This window comes from Henckelia pumila, chromosome 4 (assembly GCF_033568475.1).
Source record: "Henckelia pumila isolate YLH828 chromosome 4, ASM3356847v2, whole genome shotgun sequence".
In the NCBI taxonomy this organism is placed as follows: Eukaryota; Viridiplantae; Streptophyta; class Magnoliopsida; order Lamiales; family Gesneriaceae; genus Henckelia; species Henckelia pumila.
The window spans coordinates 14,781,343-14,798,066 of NC_133123.1; the positions used below are offsets into that span (position 1 = coordinate 14,781,343).

General features: G+C 33.9%; 2 protein-coding genes across 3 annotated transcripts; one reads left to right on the plus strand and one right to left on the minus strand.

Moving 5' to 3' along the window:
• Positions 1 to 424: 424 nt before the first annotated feature.
• On the minus strand, positions 425 to 4,024 carry LOC140860163 (E3 ubiquitin-protein ligase DIS1-like). Its single transcript, XM_073263010.1, has 4 exons — positions 3,892 to 4,024; positions 2,581 to 2,822; positions 1,815 to 2,201; positions 425 to 1,025 (listed from the first exon to the last, which is right to left on the minus strand). Exons 2-4 carry the CDS (start codon positions 2,788 to 2,790, stop codon positions 705 to 707), a joined length of 918 nt encoding a protein of 305 aa, XP_073119111.1. The 5' UTR covers positions 2,791 to 2,822; positions 3,892 to 4,024; the 3' UTR covers positions 425 to 704.
• A 4,434-nt stretch (positions 4,025 to 8,458) lies between these two features.
• Positions 8,459 to 16,075, plus strand: LOC140863939 (uncharacterized). 2 transcript variants are annotated; one of them, XR_012144067.1, is made up of 11 exons: positions 8,459 to 8,702; positions 8,811 to 8,965; positions 9,982 to 10,266; positions 10,515 to 10,644; positions 11,538 to 11,645; positions 11,767 to 11,869; positions 11,943 to 12,068; positions 12,925 to 13,118; positions 13,546 to 13,670; positions 15,590 to 15,670; positions 15,814 to 16,075. XR_012144067.1 is itself a non-coding variant. In XM_073267743.1 (10 exons), exons 1-9 carry the CDS (start codon positions 8,650 to 8,652, stop codon positions 13,634 to 13,636), a joined length of 1,245 nt encoding a protein of 414 aa, XP_073123844.1. In that variant the 5' UTR covers positions 8,460 to 8,649; the 3' UTR covers positions 13,637 to 13,670; positions 15,590 to 16,075. The 2 variants fall into 2 exon arrangements, 1 of the variants encoding a protein (XP_073123844.1); XM_073267743.1 differs by having other exon boundaries at positions 8,460 to 8,702; positions 15,590 to 16,075.
• The last annotated feature ends 649 nt before the right edge of the window (positions 16,076 to 16,724 follow it).

Genomic DNA, 16,724 nt, shown 5'->3' on the forward strand with positions numbered 1-16,724 from the left:
CTCCCTCATATTTCATTATATTATATATATATATATATATATATATATAAAGTTTTAAAAAATCATCTGACTCGCCGGGTCGATGAGTTTGACCAGTCCGATCACAGTTTATGGGTGTCAAACCCGTTGACCCGATTGACCGGACGGCCTCTGGTCCAGTTACAATTTCGGGTGTCAAACCCGTTGACCCGATTGATCGGCCACAACAGTCCAGTTATATTCCGGGTGTCAAACTCGTCGACTTGGCTTGGCCAGGTCTAACCCGAACTGAAAACCTAGCTCTGATTTGGTTTATTATTTAAATTTTAAACAACCCAACCGAATGACCGATAAACTTAATTTGGTTCGAGTTTTGATCAAAATCCGAACCAAACCGATTTTGCTCCAATATACACAAACAAAAACTAGTAAACTACACATCCAATACTTAATAGCTAATGTTTCTTGATAACTTTTAGCAAAGAAATACAAGATGAGCCATGATATCCATATCACCCATGAGTGTCCCACACCCCGCGTAGCACAGAACTAACGAGAAAAATATTTTGATTCCCAGTTTTGTGCATCTGATGCATGGACGAGCAAAGATGGTTTGCTTCCTAAACTTCAAAATACGCGACAATAAGATCCGCTGTGCTTGCGGAAAGCACCCTACATCTATAATGGAACGATAGACAGCTAAAATCATGAGCCCTACGAGGACGTTACTGCTCTTTCCAAATCCGACCTGTAACTCTGAGCTTTAGTTCTTTCCTGTCTCCACCGGAGAAAAATAGTGCCATGTTACGTTGAATGATCAGCCCATCAAAACTATCGCGTACCTTCCTATGGCTGTCCCGAATACTTCTTGGCACTCCTTGCCATATTGCTTTCCTCCCATTTCCTCCAACCTCAAGACTGTAGCTATAGTTTTTTGCCTCGTTGTCATCGCCCATGAACCGCAAAAATGCTATATATACGGGTGCCACTCCGAGCTGAAATGCTTCAAAATGCAGGCAGAAATACTGCCCAAAACAACTGAAAACCTGGGGACAAAAAATATTAGAGGAATGTATAAGTTCGCGAACTGGAATATCAGATCCTACACAGAAATTGATCTAAAAAGTTGGTAAGGGTAAAATGACTTGAACTATCTAACATGAGACTACAACTATAATCGAGGACTCCCTGAAGGTACAAATGGACCTTTAAGAAGCAACAAGAACAAGATATCAAAAAGCAAGACTAGAGGAGGCGAAATAAATTAAGGAAAAAAATCTTCATGATGTTGAAATTTGGTTGTGCTTTAGCCCAAATCAACTCAATTCAAAACTTGGCAGCGAGTATTTCTAATATTTCTGAATTTGAACATGTTTCTAAACTGTGATGATATGCAAAATAAAGTGATGTATTGAGAAAGATAAACAAATAAATAAATTATGCTAATTTGAAAGAAAAGGAGAAGAAATATGTGACTAAGTAATAATTGTGCTTTAATTAGTAATTTGACGTGCAAGATAATGATTTGATCATACATTTTCTAAAAATAAAATTTGAGAGAAGTTTTTGAAATGTATGGGTAAAATTGTGAACTTTTGAGTTTAAGTTGAAAGTGCCAATACAAGCGCGTCCATACTAAAAAGCATTTTTTGTTCTTGTGTTGGAGGTGTTTGGGTTTAGGGACACAACCATAAGCTGTTAATAGCTCCATCCCCAATTTTACACTAAGAAGAACCATGCCAAGCAGTATCTGTACAAATTAGCGAAGCCTGATATTTCATACTACCATCATATAACAAATAATAAAAGAAGTAGCATCGAAAAAATTTCATCACCGTTAGCATCCAAGTTGCATTCTCAACCTCATGCGGATTTGATTTGACGTAGCGATGGTTAAAAGTACTGCCATTATGCATATCAACTTTGTGATCATCTTTCAAGTGATTCACAAGAAATGGAATGTCACCAATAACTGAGCATTCTGAGCCGGCATAAGGACAGTTGTAAGGTCTAAAAGTGCATTGGGATTCATGTTTAAGCTTGCTGTAGTAAGGATAGATTCCTATACACCCGTAATCTTGATATTTACATGGAAGCTCGAGGGATGCAGCCACCTTCTCCAATGCAAGACATCTGATGTTACCAAGTTCATGCCTGCAAGTTGGGCAACGGTTGTGAACCCTTGGTTTGCAACCAGAACACAGTGTGTGACCATTGGAGCACTGCAGCAACAGAATGTCAGACATTATTACAAAAATCTTGGGGTTCTTACTAAGAAAGATTCAACCTCAACCCTACCCACATCTCACAACACACCCAAACCAAGCAGAAGAAACACAGTTCCACATACTCTTCCACAACTAAGAATAACAAACATGTGTTTCAAGCTATTCCCATTGATCAGCACGATTATGTTGGAATGAAAATTGTCATCTTCGTTTCATTAAGTATACATATAACATCTAAGATAAAATGAAAATCCGTGGCAAACCCAGAATTATGCACATGGCACTGAGTCTACTGACAGAGGTATAAGAAAGTGACCAACAAACCAATGTCACGAATCTCATACTTGAAATTTCAGATAGAAGATTGTTGTACCTGATGAATGGGTGGGTACATAGCATTTAGGCAAACTGGACATTCCAGCAGCTCCCGGACACTACTTGAGACTGTGACATCAGGTTTTGTGGCAGTTTGACCACTCTCCTTGACATGTTCTCCAACATCCAACGTGTCCTTGTTTTGGGGTGGATCAATGACCTCAGGTTTATTTCGCAAGTCATCATAATAAGATGCTCCACTTGCCATTGGAAGCAAAGGCGACTGGTACCTCCACAAGCCTGTAAATAGTTAGAAATAAACCAAATGTAAGACATATTAATGAAGTCATGAAAATAACACATTTAGCATAAACTAAATCAGTCATCTATGAGCATCAACACTTGTTTGGGCTAGTTATATAGGCACATAGGGTTCATAACTGACGCAGCAAAGTCCAGAGTTCAGTCACTAATAAAGCTCTTCGCAATCAATAATCCCTTGCATTCCACAGACAAACAAATCGCAAAACATTGTCGGATCATGTTAGGGAACCTGCATTTTCTTATAATGAAGATGAAACCAAGTTCCCTACTGCCGCCATACGTGTTTGTCAAACCATCAGACAAACAAATACTCCATTCGACAAAACTATTGCATTTGAAGTATTTCAAAATGTAGGACAGCATGAAAAGTTCAAGGTGTGGCACAATCAAATTTTAAAGCACAATTTGTAGTGTTTGATCACAAAGTTGAAGACCCCTTGGTGTCTAAACCCTGCAACTGCTCATTGTAAGAACCCAACAGTGCTTGCCCTTCCGAGAAGAAAAAATAATTGTTTTAAAACACTAAATTTAATCATTTCTTTAAGAGAAATAATAAAAACTAGGATGCGCCAAATCTCAGATTTGGAATGAAGAAAATACCATAACCCAAGAAAGGAATTTTGGCATCTACCACCAAAATACTAGATTCTTAAATCATCCAGAGGACAAATTATCAACATCGAAAATTCCTGAATACTGAAACATAACAAGCCCAACTTTTCTCAGCATATAACAGGACTTGTTTCCCACATTCAATCATACATATTCAAAAAGCATGTGAAAAGGCCTTCTTAAGCAAACCCATGTAAAAAAATTCTAGAAAAAATAAAAACCACAGACAGCGAGGTAAACAGCCACAAATGCTTAAAAAAAAAGAGTTCCATTCAAAAGATCACCTAATCCAAAAAAAGGTGCAAACTTTAGCCCACCCCCACCCCAACGACATAAAATACCAGCAAAAAATACAGGGGGGGAAATAATTTCAGACCAAAAATTAAACAAAAAAATAGCGTGACAGAAGCAAGAAATAGAAACTCTGGATTACCTGGAACGAACGAACTGCTTGGAACCAAAAACTCGTCAAAAAAGAAAGGAAAACAAACAAGGGTTTTGCTTAATCTAGAACGTACTGATTCAATTATTTTGAAATTGGCGAAAATATCAAGAGGAGAAGTCAGTGTCACTGTTTGGGTTGGGTTAGTATATAGAGGATGTACGGTAACATTTAGGGGGAAAAAAAGAGGTAAAAATATAAGACAGCGAGAAAAATAAGAGGATACTGTAAATAATAGAAATTTGATTCAAATTAAAGTCGTCGCGAGTGGGGAGCGTCTGTGCATCGGTCTTCGGACACAGAATAAAAACGATTTATTTGAAATTACACGTGTCAACCAGAATAATTTGGGTTTAAATCAAGGGATATATTTCAAATATTTATAGTATTTTTTGTTTATAAATGTATCGTCGTAAATTTCAAATTGTCTCTTATACCTTTATATAGTACTAATTGCCTCTGTGTATGCATTATGTACGTTATTAAAATATAAATATTATTTATTGTATACATATGTTATATTTTTATTTTTGATTAATTTAAATTTAAAAATAAAATGAAGACATAAAAATAGAGAAAATCGTGAAAAAAAAAAAAATTTAAAATAGAAATAAAGATTTTGTTTTTATTTTATTTTTTGAAAGATATTTTAGATATTTCGTCTTTCATTTCATCAAATTAATTTTAATTTCATTACTAAATGATACTCTTATTTAATAAGATAAGATAGAAAAATGTCATGTAATTATGCTCAATTTCAAGTTCATTGTCAATGAATAAAGTTTGTTTCATCATAAACAATAAAAAATATAATCGAAATTCATGTTTTTCAATCTATGTCCCCAAGTACACCATGATATCTAACATTTATAAGTCGGAGCAAAAACTTTGTTGGTTATGTTATTTATCAATTCACGATCTTAATTCACTAACATTTTTTTTTTCTTTTTGGCTTTTAGGTTTTTTCAACAAAGTGTTAACTTATCGTTGAAAATGCCAGCAATGTATGTCGTTGTATTAGTAATTTTTAGTGAAATATCATCATTTTTTTACGTCACGCGTAAATATTCTGGTGAGAAATTATTAGAGTCTAAAAAATATAAATTAGTAAATTAAGAATGTAAATTGACCGATCATAATTTAAAAAATTTAAAGCATTCGAATTACAAGAAAAAAACGATTTTTCTTAAGTGCTTGTAATAAGTACACATGAAAGTAACAGGTAATTTTGTGAAATTAGATGTAATTAAAAAAAATGTACAGGCAACTATAATATTGTCAGAAAAATTTTAGAGTGTTGTTAACCGAATGACAACTCAAAGGAAAAAAAAAAACACGAAATTTGATGACTTATTATTACTAGCAATTATGTACACGTGATGCGCGTGTGTTATATATAATATACAAATATCAATATCAAAATATAAATGAATGTAATTTAGATGAGTTATTTTAAATTGATAATATACACCGAAAAAGTTAACTTATAATAAATTGAGGTAAGAATAATTTTAAAAATGATAAATAAAATTTATTATTGTGTAGAGATTAATGCTGAAAATGAATGAAAAGTATGTTTTTTTTTACGGTATGTTCATAGTTTAACTAATGGGAAATTTGTAATCAATGAAAAAATCATTATTAGTTATTTACTTAAAAAATTAGTTTTACGGTGTTTTATTAACTCACATTTCAAATTTAGTTTTTGCTTTAATTCAATTGAGATTTACATTTCATCACAGTTTTTTGCTTTTGTAAATCACTACTCATTTATGTTTTTTCCTGCTTTTTTTAAACCTATCATCTATTAAGAAAACTAAATACCACTTCACGTAAAACCCTTATTTTCATGTAAAAAATTTTAAAATTAAAACTCGAATTTAGCATTTTTACGATAAAAAATTAAAAATTTAACTTGATTAACATTATATTTTATATTAAAACGAATACAAAAAATATAGGAGAGGTAGCAAACAAAATTTCCAAGTTTGACGGCTGAAGGAGGGATGCTGCATTTGAATTTTGAACGTGTGGACTGGATTAATCTTGTTTTCTTGTAAAATAACTATATATGGATATGTTTATTTCTTTATATTTATATTTTGAAAATAGATAATTCTTCTATAATTGGTGAAGTAGTTAATGATTTTCTGAAATATAATCAGTACACCAAATTATTTTTATATATCGACTTGTATGAGCTTAGATTTCATTTATTCGTTCTCAATACAATTTTAGGGGTAGACCGACCAATGGTTGGGTGGTATGGCTCATTTTTCTTTCTTCCTCTCTCTTTTTTATTTTTTTTTTATTTTTCCATTTGATCATTTCACTTTATTTATTTTTTTTGAAAAACTCAAAATTACACCATGTACCCAGATCAATTTTTACAATTTGAACTATAAGGAAAACATTCAAAATATATATTTAATAAATGCAAAAGTGTACAATGCCTACATCGAGGAAGTGGTACATAATATATAAGATGAAGTGACATTTCATGGAAGTTGGCCAATGATGACCGAGGATAAATGAAATTCTTAACTTGGGGGAAAAAACCCATTTAGAGATATTAACAAATATTGTTTATTTTCTCTCCATATATATATATCCTCAATATGTGAGCACTGCGAAAAAAAATATTTTTGGAGCAAGAAAAAGACTGAAAGACAAACATATCCCATGTTCTCTAGAGTGGCTTGCATGAATTTCGTTGAATTATACTAAATAATAGTAATCTATTTTTTCATGTCTAATTTGAGAGTCAAACTGGTTTTTTGGGTTCCCCATTATATTATTATTCAAAGTTTAATTGTACGTACATGTTGTCCACTCACATATTTAAAAAATCACTCAATTCTATCTATAATTTAGTCTCCAGTTTTTTTATATTTGTCGCTTTGTTTTTGCTCCATCGGTTCCAATTCAAGACCAACCAACACATGCCGCAATTCTGACATAAAAAAGTTTACATACTTTTATATTCCAATGCACATTCTATATGAAACAAACATGTTGTCTGAAAATTATAGTACCAAAATGCACCACATTACAAATACGAAAGTGTTTGAAAAAAAAAAACACACACGCGCGCGCATTTCTGTGTGATCTCCAGACAACTAAATTGAAATTTCATAGAATTTAAGATATTTTTTGACGTGATATTCTTATTCAAATAGTTAATCACTCTGCTTCTAAATTATTTAGGTGTAGTGCATTCCTCGTTAGAGTGCTAAGAAAGTATATGCTGATGAATTACAAATGTGTAATCGTGGGATCTTCTAACAACTTTGGACCAAAAAAACCCATGGTTTCAAAATGGGACATATCTATAATACTTACTATATATAAAGTTTGAAACACATATACTAACTGATTTGATCCGTCGATGTGACATCAACGTCAAAATACAAATCTAGCATCTAAAAATATTCATTTATTTATATTTAAAAAAAGATCGACGAAGTGGTCGAAATCAAAATTATATTATCTTAACTTTTTGATAAAATCAATTATCACCTTCAATTTAAAAATGATAGGGACCATATATAAGTTATTGTCACTTCATATATTTTTTTACTCATTGTTTTTCTCAATTTTTTTTATTTATATATATTTTTATTTATTCTGTTACAAATTCATTACGTGTTTTTTGATCACTGATATTAGTAATACAGAATAATGCTATGAATGCGCATAAAATAACATGCCGACCTTTTTATTTACTTGGTTCTAGTTTGAGATTTTGTCGATGTTACCCCATTGGGGTAGTGCCCAATGGAGTAGCCAACAATTCAGATTCAATGCAATTGAGATGTTCGTGCGGACATCTTACTTGCATAAAAAAATGGGCAGTTGGATCTGCTACACATATGCCAGCATCGACCTTACCCTAGTTTGAACCCCAGTACCATGTACCTTATTTTAAGTTTTTTTTAAAAAAATTGTATTAATTATGTTCCGATCCCGTCCAATCTATTTATGAACGGATGAAACCGAATGAGATATATCACAATAATACATGTCGTATTTATTTATTTTTTTTTCTAAACAACCCAAATCGTCATGTTTTTTTTTTTTTCTAGATTTCTTTGCTATTCTTAATCTATGTTTAATTTATGTTTCAAGTGCTTATTAATTTTATCAATGAAAATTTACTTATCTTTCAGAATTGGGTTGGATAGATCAAAGCGTCGTGGAATAGAAAATGATCAATTTGAAATGATGGTTTTCACTTTTCAAAATGTTAGCTTTAATTAATTTTGATAAATTTTGGAGTTGTACGCTTAGCATTTTTCTTAGTAGAATAGTTATTCATTTTGTTTCAAATGTTTTATTTGAAGCTTGGAAATAAAAACAAGCAGGACACTGTTTTGTTAATATATTTTTAATAATTTTCAAATAAATTCGAACTTTTAACCTAATATTTTTGTATTCTACTCGATCATTTATTTAGCTAAGTCGTTAATTATCTGAAATCACTCGTACCGATCTACATGTAAAATCGCGATTTCGAAAAGGAAAAAAAAACATTTACATCAGTTTGAATTTCTTACAAAAATTTCAAACAAAAAAGATAATACCGTATTTACAAATAATTCTTGTTCTATTAGTAATTTTAGCTTTGGGAATATTTATTTCTTTTGAGATGAACAACAGTTGCCCACCATAATAAACCCTAACTCAGTAAGATATCTATCTTTCGATTCGTTAATCTGGGAAGCTGGTTTCAATTCCCAGCGGAAAACGATGCCCGACGTTCATTCGCTCGTGAATGAATTCGTCGTCAAGCTCAAGAAACGGTAAGTTTTTGTCCCCTGTTGAAGTTTTCGGCTGTTTGATTTCATCTGATATCATTTGATTTTGTTGTTTTATGTTTTGGTGTGCGTCCGTGCTACAATTAACTGCAGCAAAGTTGAAGGTTCCAAGGCATGTGCAAAATTAACCGCGGAATTGCTCCGTTCATTCATATCACAGCAGAGACTGCCGCAACGTAACGAGTCTGGGGCTCTCATTGAGGCCGTGAAATCGGTCGGTGAGGAACTTATTGCCGCCAATCCCGTAGGTGTGTAAAATGACTACTTTTATAAGCATCGTCAAATGTTTTGTTTCCGATGCTCGACTATTTCCTGTCCATATGTTACTTCCTGTTAGCGTATCACTTAAGAGTCCATTTTATGGGACAAGGCGTTTTTGTTTCTTTTCTCTTTTCCTTTCCGCCTTTTTTATTTTTATTTGTTAAATGATGCTCGTGATAAACAAACTACATAAAGCTCATGGTGCGGATAGAAGTTTGTTGGTTAGTATTATAAAATTTACTCGCTTGGTCACCTAGCGATGCCTATATTTATTTAAAATTGTAATGTACGGGAATGTCCGCCATTTTTGGTTTAGCTCTTATGACTAAGGCTGGATAAGTTGAGGCATGGAGCAAATGAACGAAGGAGAAAAGGATTCTAAACGTCTTTCTTTGACCTTTGTGTAGAGAGTAGTAATCTTTCTGGATCCAATCTGCATCCAATGCTTTCGCAATAATTGATTAATTGTTCATGAAGTTGCCATCATTATCTTGTTGATAGTTGTGAGAGTCTGTACTCTGGAGGCTGGAGGGAAAGGCTAAGTCGTTTTCATATTATATTTTTGGTTAGATTAGTTACTCTAGGATGGAGTAGTAACACCAAGGCACAAATAGTTTCTTGATGTAAACCTCATGTAATTTTCTTGATTCAATTGTTTCAGTTGCATACAAATGCAATGAGTTGGTTCTTATTTTTGTTAATTGTTATTGCTGTCTAAATACCGATGAAGGATTCTTTATTAGGTCACTGCAACATATTTGAACTTTAACCATTATGAAGGGTTTTCAATACATACATTAGATGAACAAAAATTTCACAAGTCACAACTCAATCAATCCTGAAAAACCTCTCATACAAACTTGTTTATCAAAGATTGCTAAGGAACCATTTTTGGTTTGTGAATTACTTGAAAGTAATATATATTTTCGCATTTCAAGCAATTTTCTTTTACTCATTGTTTTGTGTTCTAGATCTTGATGGTTCTGGATTATCCTGATTTCAGAGCTAGCTGTTGGCAATGTTGTACGACGTGTTCTACATATTATACGTGAGGAAAATCTTTCTCTAACTACTGCTGCTGTTGGCGGGTTAAGTTTGTCAGCTGAAAGTGATGATGAAGATGATGTGCATGATGACTATCCAGCTCTTTCAGCTACCATGGTAGCTGCCGCGGCAAGAAGCGCTCTAAGGCCACCTTCACTGCAGACTCTGCTCGAGGATGTGCCCAACACAATTGCTGTGCCTTATACACCTTCTTCCGGCGGTGATTCTGAAGGAAAAAGCAAATGTATATCTTTCTCCTCATATTATATGGCCTTTCATTATCAGATACGTGCACTGATACAATGTGGTTAATGAGAAATTTTATCACGATATTAGGATTTGGCCATTGCATTTTCCTGAAAATGTGTTTAATAATGGTCTGAAAGAAATTCTCATCTTTCTGTCGGGCATAAGATGATATTCCAGCAATATAATTTACGCATCAAATGCCATTGTTGTCAGAGTTGATCAGTATTGTCCTCTTTCTTTCAGCTGCTGATAAAAATTCAGTGACTCGGAAGCTCAAGCATAATGTCATCGAGGCAGTTAATGAACTCATTCAAGAAATTTCCACTTGTCACGAACAGATTGCTGAACAAGCAGTGGAACATATACATCAGAAGTATGTTCCTTAAATCATTTTGAAGGAGCGGTTTATATCACTCTGTACTTTTTATTTTCAATTGTGAATTGTCAAGGACTTCTGCAATCATCTCATGCTTTTGGAGTGTCTGTTCACTTATATTATGGTTTATAATGGTTATGATGGACCACGTGCCGTTGCATTTCCATAAAATGAAACATCTACGTAAATGGCGTGAAATAAAATTTCAAGAGGTAGTTTCCATATGTCATACTTAATTAATAGTGGTCTCTGCATACACTCTTTATAAAGTGATTCGTGAGTATTACTTAATTAATAGTGGTTTCTTTACTGGTAGTGTAGACTGTTTATTAAGCATTGAGGAGAAGAAGTCGATTTTTCTGAGTGATCTAATGTATATATGGTCATTAGATAAGATGGTTGATTTTATGGTGTACTACGAAACACTTGATTTAACCATATAAAATCTCAGGATCTGTTATTTCTTCTCTCAAGGATAAAATTTTTTAATCTCAACTGTAATTCGATATCACAAAACATGAAATTTTGATACTACGTTTTTCAAATGAGAAAACAGTGACATTCCACCCCTTACTATACTTACCAATGCTAGCTCGTGACAATTAGTTTACCTCTCAATCTCTTTATGTTTGTACCTCTCCGTGATTTCCTTTCCAATTTCCTATTAAACATGGAATGGTGATGTTAGGAGTGTAAAACCTATCTCCAGTCCTTGTTTTAGATGAGATTATGGTTGTTGCTATTCATGTCAACTTTTCAATCATAAACGGGCAATTGTCTTCCCATTTACTTTGGCCCCTAAAGATTCTTTTTTTTAACCTTTTTATCGTATCAAATATTATTAGTTCATTTGAACAAACATTTATGTTTTTTTCTTTATCATGTTTCAGTGAGGTGATCATGACTCTAGGAAGTTCAAGGACAGTAACAGAGTTCCTATGTGCTGCAAAAGAGAAAAAGAGGTCATTCCGTGTTTTTGTCGCAGAGGGTGCGCCGAGGTTGTATATGAATATCTTCCATCATGTGACTCTTGTCACAAGTAGTTGGCTTTTAGGCTGTCAGTTAATTGATTTTTAATTTGCTAATGCCGATTTTTCTTTGCATTTGTTTTCATCTCAGATATCAGGGACATACTCTTGCAAAAGAACTAGCTACAAGAGGGCTACCAACTACAGTTATTACTGATTCTGCTGTTTTTGCTATGATTTCTCGAGTCAACATGGTGTGTTACAGTTGCAGCTAGAGGGTTTATTTTTTCTTTATTCTGCTGTTGCTTAAAGTTTCTTCATTTACAGGTTATAGTTGGAGCGCATGCTGTCATGGCCAATGGCGGGGTTATAGCTCCTGTGGGGTTGAATATGGTGGCCCTAGCTGCTCAAAGGCACGCTATCCCTTTTGTTGTGCTTGCTGGGATTCACAAGGTATGGTGTTGCAGGGTCCAACTTCAGAATGCTCTTATCTGTATGCACTCATTTCAGTTTAGTTTATTTATTGATGTTACGTGTCACATGAGAAGCTTCCTCGTTTAGATTTCAATCCATAGCTGGCATCAAACTTCCTAATTACTAGCAGATAAGTGTAATCCAAACAGAAGCATGACCTCCTTTGTGTTGTAATTTCTTATAAATTTGTAATGCCTTTTCATGATAATCTCAGGTGGAGCTGAGGCTTTATCGTAGAGAGTTTGATAAATCAGTCTCTACCATCCATGTTATCAACTTCTATTTTGCAATAACAAGATTTGTCCATGATCGATTGTTTGTGACTAGAAACATCTTACCTAATATTAGTTATTAAAGTTTGTTCTTTGCTTTTAAATACAAGGGTTCACAATTAGAAACATGTGTGCACACAGAAGATGCCCTTTATTTTCCTGACCCACAATACTTCCAGCCAATTCGACAATGGATTTAGTCTCAGTGCCTTGAGCCCTTGACTCACGTAGAAGGATGGAAAATATTTTGTATTATTGCTTGATGAAATTCAATAGAGTACAAGCTATAGAAGCATCTGTAACAATGGGATTGCAAAATTGTAATAATTTTGGGATAAGTTTTTTGGATGTCACCTCTAACACGTTGCATCTATACAGTGCGGTATAATATTATATTATCGTTAAGCAATTGGCTTCAAATATATATGAAAAGTGGGGGAGTACCTTGAAGGGCTCATGCTGTTCTAGTTCCATCTATTAGAATTCTCTTATTCAAGTGCAAAACAAGGTGCTAAGTATTTCAGAATGCACATTCTTCATCATAACTCTTTTATTGACTACAGCTGTGCCCTCTATACCCTCACAAACCAGAGGTCCTACTGAATGAGCTAAAGTCTCCATCTGAGCTTCTGGACTTTGGAGAATTTTCAGATTGTTTGGATTTTGGGAGTGGCACTGGTTCACCTCTTCTTCACGTTGTCAATCCTGCATTTGATTATGTGCCGCCAAATCTTGTTAGCTTATTTATAACAGATATGTAAGTTCATCTTTATTTGATATTATGTATTCAGAGAAACTAGCATATTAATTAAATAATCTTAGACTTGCCAACTTTAATAAGAAACTAATTAGTGGTAACGAAAACTATGTAAACACGGTGATTTTGGTGCCTTAGATTAGGACGGACAGATTCTTTTTAATGGAGTGTGGCGATGGCAGAACTTGGGCACACAGTTAACTTACTTTCTTTCTAATACTTGGAGGGATTTGATTATACCTGTTCTTGATGCAATAAATAGAGTATGGCAAGTCTCGAATAGACCACCTTTAAATAATTGCCTAAAATCACTTTAAGAATGGATTTCGTAATTATAGTTTTGTGAAATTGATACATTATAAATTCATGATCCCTTTGTAAAGTTTTGGTTACACACGGTTCTCATTTATTCTTGTTTTTTTCACAGTGGTGGGCACAACCCTTCGTATATGCACCAGCTCATATCTGAATATTACTCTGTTTATGATTTAGTTGTGCGGGGGAAATCAGCTTCCTGAAGTCTTTTAGTTACCTTGTTTTGAGAACTTGTTGGTAAGTCCTCCTATTTTAATTATGTCAAGCACAGATTTATTCAAGCTTTGTTTTTCAAAATGGGATAAAAAGATGAAACTACTAGTCCAACGACAAATATATCATAATTGTATAAAAAATGTCTATTGGGACAGTTTGATGACCAATCAGTGCTAAACAAATTGTCTGAATTTATCTCCCTTGAATTTTTTGAGAAAAGCTTGTGGATAATTTTCCAGATAAGGTTTTTGGCTTGCAAGTGTATTGAGTTTAGTTGGCCTTTCTAAGTGCTCTGTAAAAACATTGGATGCCTGGGTGTATACTGTGTATGCTTGCATATGCATTGTGATAAAGCCACTTATAAAAGTGGACATACATCCCTCTCTAATTTGGGATTCTGTGTGTAGATTGCTATTATGTATTACTTTTGCAAGCGTAAAAAATTTCCAAGGGCCATTAAATTGATTTAGATAGTACCGCAAAAAGAAAAGACCATAAACGGTACAATAATATAATTGAGACAATAATATGTTTTCTGTAATTTATCATACAAGTTAGTTACAATGGTTAGATGTACCATATTGGTTGGATAAAGTCATTGAGAGTTGTATATGCGGACTTGGACAATCGTCCCTCCTTGAGCTACCTTTTGTGTTGAGTCCATAATCTTAACACAATGTAAATAAGACCGCAAAAATTTCATTTTAAACATCGACAAAATTATCAATAGAAAATTAAAAATATTACAAGTCAAATCAAAGTAGAATCACAATATGTTGTCCTTATAGCTAAATAGTAAACACAATTTTAAAATTTCCCTTGTTGCGGTTGAGAATGTGCTCGAGGTGTATTCACTCTTAAAACCTTTGATTCTATTTTAGATACTGTAATTATAATAAGTAGAAAAGATTTGGAGAAGTCAACCACTTCGAATGATTGTGGGGTTATCTTGATACATTGCATTGAAGAAGTGATTTCATGTCTTATAAATCATCAAACACTTGTCGTTTTTTCAAGATAGCTCACCTCCAATAATTTTTTAATACATAACCTTTCTTATTTTTGAGAAATATTAACTAATTTCCCCTCGCTCATGATTGTGTCCTGGCTCCACAGCCTCCACCCCTGCATCCATACTCTTTGTCTCCAAGCAAGCTTGATCATGCATCAACAAATGTTAACTCCCAAAAATATTAAGCTCCTTTTTTTGGGTGGATTATCAAGCTCTAAGTGAGAAGTAATAAATTTGTTTACCTTTCAAGGCTTCTTGTGCTAGGAAAGGATTGAGTCCAGCTAACGATTCACTGAAGCAATTAACTCTTTACCCTTACCGGAGATGCACCCCCTCAATCTTGGAACTTGAAGAAGTTTAAATATTCTGAAATTACCAAGGGTCTTCCTGTGCAAAATTTCTTATTTCTCCTCCTGGAGCTCTACCTTCTAGCCTCTTCTTGATCAAAGTGATTTTTGACATCATGCTTTCAACAGTGACATTATCAATTTATTTCATTATGTCACTGTACTCTGTATATTGGACATGGACCCCATCGGTCTAATAAGGTATAAACATAGATAGCTGGTTAGGTATAATTAGAAACTCAGGCGGGAGGCTGGATTAAACAAGCCTTTGTAGGCTCTGATAAACAGAGGGGTTTTGCTGGTTGAATTATGTGACGTGGTGTTTCTCCTTTTCTTATTCCTCAATCCTCTCCTTTTTTTCCATATATTCCCAAATGATCATGATGTTATGGACTTAGATCAACCTTTTTGGGACAATGGAATTTCTTTAGAGTGAATTGCTTATTATATGTTTTAAAGTATTTGACATATTGCTAATCTTCCCACTGATGTGCTAAAATTTACGCTTTTTGACATATTGCTAATCTTCCCACTGATATGCCAATCAACCTTTTATTTAATTGCTTGTTTCCCTCTGCCAGGGTTACCCAGATATCAGTGAACTTAAAACGCTGATTTTGTACTCAATTGGATGCATGGAACAAACAAGATTGAGCTTTGAGGTATTGGCTACTCTTGGAAAACAGCTAATCCCTAGAGCAAGAGTACAGACTGTAGGAAACAACAAATGACAGATAGTATGTTTGGGTTATGTTTTGCCTCAATATGAAGTGAATGGCGAGATCAATTGTTAAATTTTTTATAGGCAGGTCTAATCCTTCGAGGAAAGGAGCCTTTCATGTATTACCGTCGTCTCAAGAATTGTACCAAACACATTAAACATGTGGAATTTTGACAGCACTTTGCTTACAGAAAAGAACTGTGCACACTGTATCTCACGGAAACGGGATGTATAGGCATAGCTTGTGGAGTTTGTTGTTTGTGGTTTTTTTTTTTTTGGGATAGCAGTGAGACTTGAATTTGTTTGAATTGTGCTCTTTTAATAATGGCGAAGTTGATTTTATTCATATTCTTCAGTGTTCGGGCAAGGTGGGTTATTTACCAAATGCCAATTTCTTTGTCGAGCCACTTTTCTTTATCTTTTTTCTTGTGTGTGCGTGCAGTGTGTGTTAGCCGGGTAGGTTTAGTGAGATGATGAGGAAATGTTTTCATAGAATATGATTGAAATCTCATGGAAATTGCTGTAAATCCTACCAGTGATATTTGCTAATCAATATTTTAGATATTAATGGTGGGAGACTATATGCTGCACGAGCAGTTCTCAGCCTTTAGATCAGTGGTAGTGTAGCACAGCTTTTGGATTATGTGGGACCTAGTGATCCAAAGACCGTGCTCCACTAAGTTTAAGATACCTGATGGAGCATAGTCTCATCGAATAATATCCATTGCATTGAAACATTGCGAAAAATCTATGATTTGGTTTGATTTCAAGCTATCTCCGAGATATATATATTGGGAAAAATAAGATTCAATTCTGTGATCATTATTGTTTTATTTTATTTTATTTTATCTTTTACTATATTATTAAAGTTGAGGGCCTCTTATTGTTTTTTTGGTACGTTGGTATGGTATTTATTTGTTCTCAATAATAATCTCTGCAAATTGGATTAAAAACCATCGCTCGCTGCTATTCTTTGAGAACCGTTTATCATTTTT